We start from the raw sequence: 11,442 nt of genomic DNA on the forward strand, positions 1-11,442 counted from the left end.
CTCTCTCTCTCTCTGTCTACTTGGCCAAACCGGGCCTTGTAGTTCTACATAATTTATAACCATTAAGCACATCACAACATATCTGGCCTCCCGACACCAGGGACCGCCCATTGCTCTCTGCTTATTCAGTTGTTGCTACTGGTAAGAAACAGAGCGAATTTGAGAGCTGTCTTTGTGAGGGAGAGAAAAAAAACAAGCAATATCTGTATAGGCAACTGTGGAGATTCAAAACAGAGCTAATGCATGATTAAATTCTGAAATGAAGCCACAGCGTAATTAAATTCTGAAATTGAACTAATTAAATTGGGTATTAGAGTTAATCCCAGCGTTGGGCAGAGCTGTGTAATTTTGGTGAGATTTTCAGTGGAGCATGTCTGCAGGGTTCCCCACAGTCTCAAATAAGGAGAAACACAATATCACACAATATACACCTAGACAGATTCTTTTACACAACTACACTACATTACGATTAGATATTACAATGCAGCACTTAGATTTTAGAGTGTTTCAAAGTGCATAGTATATACCCTCTAAAATGAATAACTATTGATTTATCAATCAGTCATACTGATAAATATTACAAAACAATTATCAAACAGTAACACCACTGAAAAGTGAAGATCACTCAGGCTTACACAATGAATTCAAATCAATTCAATTAATTTAAATTCAGCTCAGTTCAGTTAAATTTTATTGCCACATCAAAACAAATTTACGGAAGCATGTACTGTATAATATTTCCTGATGGTTGTTCTTGATGATTGTTTGTAAATAATTTGACAGAATCAGGGCATCCATTTGCCCATTTTCACTGGTCAGTCCTGAGACCTGGTGCGTTTATTAATGGTGTGTGTCCTCTCTGTTTTCTCCTGCAGTCCTGGTACCTGGGCAACTGATGGACACATGGAAAGAGGCCACAAGCATGAGCTTGGATTTCAGATTCATCACTTTGTGGAATTCAGAAAAATAAAAAATGTAAAGAAGATGCAAGAGGGAAAAAGTATATACATATATATGAGGTATATGTATATATAAACAGTGTATATTTATACACATCTAAATATATGTATCTCCATGTATATATATATTTAGATATGTATACTGATCTAAAAAGATGCTTTTTGAGTGACGACCGCAAGGCAGAGGAGAAACAGGCCATGGACAGAGACTAGAAGTGAGAAGAGGATGTTTTGGGGCAGCCACATGAACTTAGAGGGGGGCAAAGACACTACCCCCCCACCCCCCAAAAAAATCTACCCCAGCAAGCTTCCCCCGTCCTCCTGGGATGCTCTTCCTTGACGCCCTCCCTTTCCCTCAGCTACGGTGCTGCTTTCTCATATATGCAAAACAAATATCCTTTATTTTCTTAACCAACAGGGAAGAGAAAATCTGACGACGTTCCGGTGGCGACGCTTTTGCTCATGGATTACATGGATCCCCGATTTTTTTCCAAGAAAAAAAAAAGTGGGAAAGGGACGAGGGGCAACGTTTTAAGAAACAAAAAAGCGTCTTTAAAAAAAAAAATGTTTTCGATTGGTGGACAGCTTCCCTTTCAAGCGATATTTTGACGAAAACAAGTCAGCTTTTCATCCAATTTTATTGACAATCATGAATCTGTCAGTTCCTTTGTTCTGAGATTTTTTTTTTCTTTGGAGGAAACACTGCAACATTTATACTAGGAGCCACTTTTTCGTGGAGGCCTTCTCATTCGAAACACACTGATGATGATGATGATGATGATGCTTCTGTGACGAGAATATGCACACCCAGAGAAACACACACACACAGACACACACGCACACACATGCTCACACACACATACATACTGACAAGGGTCAGTATTGTGGTAGGGTGAAGACTTGAAAGTTCAGGGTATGATGTCTTTTTTTGGCTGATGCTTCTGACAGACATCAAAAGAAGAGAGTGTAAAAGTGTAGCCGTTTCCCTTGATGTGTTTGTATGTATATGTGTGTGTGTGAGTGAGTGTGTATGTTTGTGTGTATGTATGTACGTACACGTGTGCAGAGACTGCTATTCTGATCATTGTCTTGATAGTCCCTTCCCATTGCCAATCCATTGGCCTTACCCAACCTAACGTTCTTTTTACATTTTTAGTATAGAAAGGGGGGTTTAGTATATTCTGCATAGTGATAAAGGGAGTACCGGGCCTTATTCTGTTACTATAGTGACAGTATTGGGTGTAAATGATAGGTCTTTCTTCTTTGTTTTGCATTGACTTAAATTGCATTGGAAATTACATGCATTGCACTACTATACAGTAAAATTAATTTTCCTCTCTGCAGCTTCTCTTTTTGGACTAATCACATGAAATGCTGCAAGTCGGAGTTAGCCATTAGGATTTTATTGTCAACTTTTTTTTTTAGTTATTTTGGTAGCAGGGTACATGAGTTGTGAGTGTTGGTTTCTTGAGCTATCAGTAGGATCAAAATAACCCAACCCTTCTGTGTTCATCATAATCATATAGTCAGATGTGGAAAATGTTTCCCTGTGTGTGCGCAACTGGGGGAGAAAACAATTAATTTTGGCAGTTCCGCTATTTTTTAAAGTCTGTATCTTCATTCAGTGGAATGACAGATCTGTCTATGCGATTTCAAAAATAGACAATTTTTCAAAGGGGGAGGGAGGGGTGGTTGCATCATAAAGCCAATGGCACGATTGTGCGTGTGTTAGTGATAGAAGTGAGTCGTCACTGTGTGTGTGTGTGTGTGTGTGTGTGTGTGTGTGTGTGTGTGTGTGTGTGTGTGTGTGTGTGTGTGTGTGTGTGTGTGTGTGAATCATCATAACGATAGTGATGCCACTGGCACCACAAAGTCACATGTTGGTGACAGTGTTTGTGCGTGTATGTGTGTGTGTGTGTGTGTGTATGGGCATGGCTGGGGTTGTGGCCTGTAGACATCCTCATGGAGGGCTGGTCTGCCAGTCATAGAAGTCGTGTATCTGTGCCCAGAGCTCTCTCTCTCTATGGCTGGTGCCTGGGTCCCACTCCTGTGATGCAGAGGAGCTAACAGCGAGCTCAGACAAGGGCACAGCAGACTGGGCAAATGGGATTTGTACTGATGTAAAAAAACAAAAAAGCAAAACAAAAACTAATCCACATCAGGGCTTCTGACTCCTCTACCAAACCCAAATCTCAAAGCCATGAAAAGTGCCTAAGAGTTTGAATTGTTTTCTTTTCTTTCCTCTTCTTCTTCTTCTTCTTCTTCTTCTTCTTCTTCTTCTTCTTATTCTTTCAAATGAATTGTTTAGTTTGTTTGTTTTTCCTTGTGAACGTATGAGCCTGAATTAGCTCCAGGTTGGCCACACAATGGTGGGAAGGAGAGTGGGCGTTATTGAGAGAGAGCGGTTGAGAGAGAAAGAGAGAGAGACAGACAGACAGACAAAGAGAAAGAGAGAGCTCTCAACTCCTGAATCTCTCAAATGCACCTTTTATGCGTCTTCTGAAGCTAAGATGGAGAAAGAGAGAGAGGGAGAGAGAGAAGAAAATAACCCCCCAGCTATCGGCATAACCGCATAACCAATACATATCAATGTTATATGCAGAGGCTTACTGGAAACAGTATACAGCGAACAATAAAACAAGACACAGATGAGACTCATACAGTAGTCTCTCGTAATTCTGACTTTTTCTTTTCAATACGGCTTTGCAATGGCAAACTTTAAAACCAGTTGAGTTGCAATCTGAACCCAGACTTGTGAAGATTATACACAAAAAGAAATAATTTTTACAAGGGTGCTGATATGAAAAAAATACCTTGATATATATAAATGCATGGTGCTTTCAAAAGAAAAAAAATCATGGAAACTTAGCTCTTAAGGCCACCGTAATGCGAACATGGGTGCATGGCAGATGCTCTTAGTATCCCTCAGAAGCTGCCCTGCCCCATTCTACAACTTCTCCTCTACCCCCTGCCCCGACCCCACGACTCACCCCATTTTCTCCCCAGACCCATGGAATAGAGAGCCAGAGATCCAGATGGGTTAAAACCGTTTAACCACGTTTCTTATGATTTGTATTCCCTGTCCCTCTTCTACTTTGCACGATATTTTATATAACACATTATGTGCCTTGCCTTTAGTTAAGAACAGTAATACATGATTGAAAGACAAAAATGTAAATTTCTTTTCTTTTACTGATGTAACCAGTATCGCTGCAAAAAAACAAAAAAAACAAAAAAAAAACAATAACAGTACAATGCTGCATGTTTGATTGCTTGCCATTATCCAATTAGAATTAACAGATGAATTCAAATAAGTCACAGTTTTTTTTGGAACTGAAAACAAATGGATTCTTATCACCTTTGACTTCCCCCTTTTTATAAGAACAGTGACTGTCTTCCCTGTTATTCGCATGGAATCAATGCTACATGTTTTACTTTATGACTTTCAGTTTTTCTTTCTTTCAGTCTTTAATGTGTTCGATTTGATGAGTTTGTGTTCCATTTTTGTTTTTGTCTCTCGTCGGTGTTCTGTGGCTTCCTGCTCACTCTGCCCCCATCCTGCTTTCGCTTATGCAATGTGAAATATGCAATTCCAGTACTCATCTCCACTTTGGCAGTGTTTTCCCAGATCATTTAGGGTTTTTTTTTTATAACGAGAGGAGTTTCGAATGTATTTAGCAGATAGGAGAGCAGAGAGCAGAGCGGTCTGTGACACATACCCGCGCAACTGAGAGTGATCCAAGCAGGAAAGCCAATCGAGCTGTTGCATTGTTGTTTTGCACCAACGTAGTTTAGGGGGGGTTTGCTCCTTTGGTGACAGGGATCAAAGCGAAAGAGAGAACAGACATGCCTGATTTATGTCACCGGGGTGTGAGGAAAGTATTTGCACAGAATAAGATTGTAAAGTACTGAGCTAGTTTTAAGGAGCGCAATCAGGTCTCTTTTATCCATTTGGGTTGCAAGGGTTTTTGGACCTGAGCTGTTTGTAGTTGACACAGGAATGGCAGTCTCAGCACTTTTATAAACTGTCTTCAGTGCATTTGAAATTGAAATCCAACCTTTTTTTGTTATACACGTTGAAAGCCATGTGTTCAAATTCTAGCTATAATAACTATATTCAGACCAGAGATGAGAGAACTTTTGTACTCGCACCTATAGAGCAGAGTTTAAGTACTGAAGGATTGTGGAAACAACTATGACTGGAATAGCTAACTTTTTCAATGAGAAATTCTTATACGTAGAATGTACACTGTCTTGTTGCATTCGTCAATGTTGCGCTGGGTGCAGTGCTTCAGAACTTGTGTGTGTGTGTGTGTGTGTGTGTGTGTGTGTGTGTGTGTGTGTGTGTGTGTGTGTGTGCGCGCGTGTGTCTTTGGATGTGCAAGGTTTAATGTGTATGAATGCATGTGTGTGTACTGTGATATATATTTCTCTGCACAAGTTGATGACAGACACAGAGAAAGGAAAGGAAAGAATGTGTTCAGGTGGATGAGAATGAACTGAATCTGATAGATCAGATCTACCACAGCACTTTGCTGTCTTTCTCAGATTGTAAATATATGAATGCAAATGTGCCACAAAAATGGGGAAGAGTGAGCATCGGATGGACTTTTTAAAAGAGAGAGTGAGAAAACGCTAATTTAATTTGACTCAAAGGTTTCAAATTTCTTTTCTGTAGACATGTCAATAGAGCACTACTAACTTGTGTGTAAGGGAACATAGTTAAGACTATTGCACAAGAATTGTTGAAAAATGCAATAAATTGCATTGTCCATGTCAAATCTCCCCAAGAATATTTTGCTAACATTCGGTCCCTCAGACACATAACCAAATAGTTCTCACTCCCCATTATTTGTGATTTTGTTGTCGTTACTGAAGTATTGGTTACTTTGGAACTCTTATCATAGTTGTAGTGCGGAGACAACAACAACAGAAAAACTCTAAGCAACAGCGCCATGGCAACCAGAACCTGATTCAGAGAAGGAGCTATAATTGTTGTCTCAAAGTACTACCCTCTCTGGATATTCAGGCTTCTGAGACCTTCCTTTTTTTCCTTCTTTTTTTTTTTTCAAGCAGATACATCATAGCCTACCTTTTGAAAGAGCTCCTTAATACAGTCTATTGTAGACTTAGCTTTGTATGACATGTAGAGTATTACTTTGTGAGTTTGTACATGCATAGATTAATTTTAGTTCCTGAATTTGGCCCGTACTGTTCACCACAGCAAAATGCCATTGGTTTTGCTTATCCCCATGCCTATGGTGAATAAAGCCAGAGCTATTGTATTCTAGATGTGATAAGTCTGTGTTAGGAAGAGGTCAAGTAAGCCCAATTATAGCCACCATAATGATTTTTTAAAACCTGTTTTAAAAATATTTTTTTAAAACACAATATTTTTCTGTAGTTTTTTCTTTTTCTTTTTTTTAAATTAGTGGTTAGGTGATAATTTATAATTTCTTACTTACTAGTGTAATGGGAGTATATTGAATAAGAGAAGATGTTGTGTTATTTTTTTCAGCCGGGTCAAAAGGCCGTGTGCTAGTTTGTTATGCAGTGTACAGTATTGTTTCTGCAATGGATATTGCAACGCTGGTAGCTATTAAGATTTGCTGGTAGCTATAAAGAGTTTTCAGTGAAATGGCAGAACAAGAGGAATTGTTTACATGCTCGTCTTAAGATCTTGGCAGTGACGGTTTATGTGCCCTGGTACTGGCCCAGGCTGAAGTGGAGTGCTGTAGCCAAACGCATTCCATCAGATTCATACGACTCACACGTCTCGCAAGATGCTGCCATCATTCAGCAAGCAATTTTGTATTTTTTAAAAACAGGACAAGTGACGGGATGAGAGTCTGCTCCCCGATCTGGGGGTCAAAGTGCACAGTGGGGGTCCACTTCCTGTTATGCTATTCACAAAGGCTGGGCTGTCTTTGCACAAAATATCCATGTTTATATTTGACAATGCCATCGGGCCTTTGATTTGTAACTTGAATTTGAATGACTGCTGTATATGCATAACTAACAACAAAATGACCAAAATCTCTTCGGTATATGTAAATTCACCTAGTCTAGTCTAAGTGAGTCCACTATGGACACATGGCCCACCAATCATTCCAGCAGTCTTTTGTATACCTGTTCTGTCAAACACACCTGGACACAACAATCTTACATGAATGCAGCCAGCAACCAAACAGTCACACTCAGCCCAACCCCCTTATCCACTCAACCACTGAACCCCAGCGGGCAGACTGTCTCGCTCCACCACGTGTCCTGTGAAGATTTGCACTGCTCCACACTCACCCATCTAACTCTGTCACACAACCAGCCTGGGCGCGGCCAGGGGCACATAGGGGGACTGGGGTCCGATGCCACCATCTAGTCTAGCCTGCACAGTAGTCCTGCAGCGCCGTAGGTCTGCAGTGCGCATGCGTGTCGCCTCGCCTCGCCTGCACGCTCCTTCCTATTCAACCTTTTTTTTTTTGCTTTTTTTTTCCGTGTACCTTTTACTCAGCCACGCCAGACAGACTGACAAACACATGCAAATCTGAAGACCACCCAGATAGCTGCACCTGTCTGGTCAGGTTACCGCATCCCAAACACCTTCCTTTTTTAAACTGGCCACATGTGATGATTGAACTTACTCTGACAATATTATGCATTAGTGGATGCATATAAAATATTATCCTTATCTTATTTCTGAACCCTTGACTAATATTTTTATAGTTTTAGTAATTATTATTGTTATGCTTAATGTTTAATTGTTACATTTTGGACACATTATCCTGTGTATAAATCCTTACAGTATATCAAGTAGAATGAAAAAAGGTAAAATGTACATAAAAAATCTTTTTTTGTATGAGAAAATATATGTTTATGTTTCTTGTGTTTGGGTTTAGTTGTCATAAGCTTGTGGCCAAGCCACAATAAGTGAGAATTCCTTCTAAGGGATCTGTTGTGGTCGGTGAGCGCACCCACCAATGCTGCACGCCTTTTTAAAGAAGGTACCTGTCCTCAGGTGGACTGCCTGAGCTTTGGACTCCAGTAATTTCAGCATCACTTGTCGTCATTTTAAACAGAGTTAGCTTCAAGGGGATATGCAAATTCCATTGCCATTTTTTTCCCACAACTCATCTAACAGTTTTTGCACTTCTTGCATTTTCACTATTGTGCAAGCTTCAAGATCTTAAAAAAAACTTGTTTTTCTTTTTTTTCTATTTGGAAGATTGCACTAGATAACCTGGTATTGGTATTGTTGTCTAAGGATACTTCTTTTTAAGATGTGCATCTCTGGAAATATTTCTAGACCGTCAACCCTCTATGGTGTACTTTCAGACAAGAGAAAGAACTAAGTTGGAGAAAGAGCTGCTTTTGTTTTTTTTATATATATTGTTATTGTTTTGCTTTTTTTCTGTCAATGTTATGAAAACCAGAAATATCAATTTTGCCCCTTGTAATGAAATCCTCAACCGATGTAGATGTATCCTCCTCTCTTGAATCGTAGGGACTTCCTCTTAGAACGTACTGTACTTGGACCTGTGAGGTTCTAGCTTGCACGCCTGTGCTCACGGTCTGGTTCACGACAATCACCGGCCGGGCTGACATGCAGTCCGACCCAGGCCCGTGGGTCGGTGCCATGTCTTAGATTGAAGTGTAGTCCTGAAGGAGCTGGGGCTAAGAGCACCCCCCTCCCTCCCACTCTACTCCGAGTGCCTTTCTCACCATAGACCCATGCTGAATGTCTCCATTGGCTGTAGGTACAGGTATGCACTGTTTGAATGAAACGATAGAAGACCTGCTGCTGTTGTTGCGAGACATTCTTTTTATAATGAAATTGGGGACAATATCTATAACGGTGTCTGGTTGGTGGCGTAGTGATCGGACAAAGCACAAAAGCTGGTTTAGCAGCGTAGGACACTGACGTCAGGAAAATGAAGTTTTGAGAGAGCAGAGGTTTGGCGTACGCCATTGGCACTTTTTTTGGCGGAGGCTGATTTGTCCCGTTAGCACGAGACAAGGTCGGATCGGGGAGAATCGAGATGTTCGGTCACCATCATTGAGGGGTGCTTTATAAGGTGCGAGACTCAGGTTAGCCAGAGGATCATAAGGAGAAGAAAGAGGAATTGCCCCCCCCCCATCCCCTACCTCCTGTACATCGCCATCGCTTTTTGTCCTTATTTTCCTCTTTTTATTATTTTCACATTCAGTTTTTTGCATAAAGTTTCCAACTCCATTGAGCTCCATGTTTTCCTCCTTAAGCAAGGGCTGGACTATTTCTTCAGGGCAGAAACTACATCATTTGAGTTTGATCCATTTCCATCCTTAGTTTTGGCTGTGTTGTAACATCCAAGTCCTTCTCTGTCGGGTATTTTTAATTTATCTTAAATCAGATAGAAAACACTCCTCGTATTGAACCCAGCTGGTCAAAATGTCCTCTTAAAATAATCAGTCCCTTAATCTCAGTAAGGGCTAAGTGCACTGGCAAGGCACTCTCAATAAACTTGGATCAAGTTGGCTTCAGAGAAAAACGGTACTTAGGAATAACATTTTAGTCATAAAATCTGATTAGAAATCAACATGTATTTTCAAGTCTTCAATCAGCGTTCAAGATGGGTGTTTTGATAATAATACTCTGGTGTTGGTTCATTTCTGTAGATGTAGTGAGCTCTGTTCACTGAGACATGGGAAACTCAAGCCATGCTTGCTCCTGGTTTGTTTGAAGAGACAGTATTCTGACTCTTGGGACTTTGTATTAACAGTCGACTGCATGGTTTAGATCCACCCCTCTGAGTAGCACAGGTGAGCCCTATAGACTGTATAGTTAGCAAGCCATGCTAATATGAGGATATTACAGGCTGTTCCTTTGAGTCAAAACACATTTCCCAGTCCCTGAGAATGAGATGAGCATTTTCTCTCAAGGAGTCCCAAAGGAGTTGTTCATGAAGCGATAATGCATAACCCACTGACTGAATGGAATTTTTTTTTTGTTTTTGTTTCTTTGTTTATTTTATTCCATTCCTCTGTGAAACCAGCAGGTAAAACTAAAATCCACAAACACAAATAGTTAATACCAAAAAATCTTTCGACAAGCAGTGCCTCTCATCCTACTGCTAATCTCTGTCAGTTTCAGCTTTCACCTTCACCCAACTCTTCAAGTTAAATGGCTTGACATGCTCTCCCTTTTTGTTCGGGGTCATTTTTTAAGTTTTAAAGTGGGCTGGTTTTGGGTTCCACCCATCCACCAGATCTCTCACTTGGTTCCTGATAATACCCCACTGCACAGAGTGTGCCTGAAAAGCACTCCCTCTGTCAACAAGTTGGGGGGGAAGCCCATTCTTGGCAGTTCCAGAACTCTTTTCATCATTCTTTTCACCTCACATGCTAAATAAATGAAAATGATGATAATATAGTAATAACAACATGAATCATTGTGGCCTTCTTCCATGGCCAAATATACTCCTAAATGCTCCTGATGGTTTGAGACTGAAATTCACTGACATGGTGTTGGATTGAGCTTTGTTATTTGGTCTGACCTGAGGTGCCCCAACTCTTCGTCACAACATTTGTTTTTATTTGTATTTTTTTCTGTCTTATTCTTATTATTTTGTTCTTTTGAAGCATGCTGTTTTTTCAATGTGAGTTGAAGTTGATTTGGTGGAGAAGGGATGAGGTCGAAATGTTTCTCAGAGAACATTTGAATGCAGTGTTAAAATTTTAAGGATTTTTTTTTGTTTTGTTTTGTTTTGTTTTTCATTATTCTTTACAAATATTACCATAGTAGTTATTCATTATCGCTTGCTTGCTGCACAGACATACACTTCACACCAGGAGAGGGCATGTGGACATTTAGTTAGAACACATCCAGTAGAAACAGACCGCAAATGAAACTGGCATTAACACACCAATCTCCTTTCACAGCTTGTGATTTTTCTTTTCCTCTATTTGTTTTCTATTCTGAACTGTTGGGATGAAAATTGTATCAGCAAAAGTCGGTAATCATATTTTTTTCCAAGTAATTATTTGAAAATGGAGAACAAAGAGCCTCTTTTTTCTCATACACAAAAAAACAACTAAATTTGCCATGTGTTTTTGAACTGGTGTGGGGGGGGATTTACAGCTTTGACAATATTTCATTATAACATTGTATTCAGCCATCGCTGTTAGCAAAATGCTCATGATTACATTACTGGAAGTGAGTATGTTTCCCTATGCAAAAAAGTATAAAAATAATAAACAAGCTATGCTACAACTCAGAACAATCAAGTGTCTGCATATTTTTTTCAGTGTATATATATATTCCCTATAGGGTTCCAGTGATAGGGTGCTGAAAGTAGGGATGACATATATACTGTACACAACATATGTGTAAATTAGATTGTATAAAATCATCTGCTAATCTGCAATCTGCTGCACGGATGTAAATGATCAGCATACTGTGTGCTGGCATCTGCTGGGCATGCTGGATGCAGATGACAACTGTGTGTTGTGG

At 39.9% G+C, this 11,442-nt stretch overlaps 1 protein-coding gene across 4 annotated transcripts in view; it reads left to right on the forward strand.

Moving 5' to 3' along the window:
• Positions 1-11,212, forward strand: part of nfic (nuclear factor I/C) — a 107,665-nt gene extending 96,453 nt beyond the window's left edge. For all 4 annotated transcript variants that reach the window (XM_076278535.1, XM_076278534.1, XM_076278536.1 and 1 more), the window contains one exon: positions 876-11,212. In XM_076278535.1, coding sequence (XP_076134650.1) covers positions 876-896 — 21 coding nt within the window. In that variant the 3' untranslated portion in view covers positions 897-11,212. The remainder of the gene's footprint in view (positions 1-875) is intronic.
• The last annotated feature ends 230 nt before the right edge of the window (positions 11,213-11,442 follow it).

Source organism: Alosa pseudoharengus, unplaced genomic scaffold (assembly GCF_046254945.1).
Source record: "Alosa pseudoharengus isolate Yale_2024_CS ecotype anadromous, Long Island Sound unplaced genomic scaffold, YU_APseudo_1.1 YU_APseudo_1.1_scf_11, whole genome shotgun sequence".
In the NCBI taxonomy this organism is placed as follows: Eukaryota; Metazoa; Chordata; class Actinopteri; order Clupeiformes; family Clupeidae; genus Alosa; species Alosa pseudoharengus.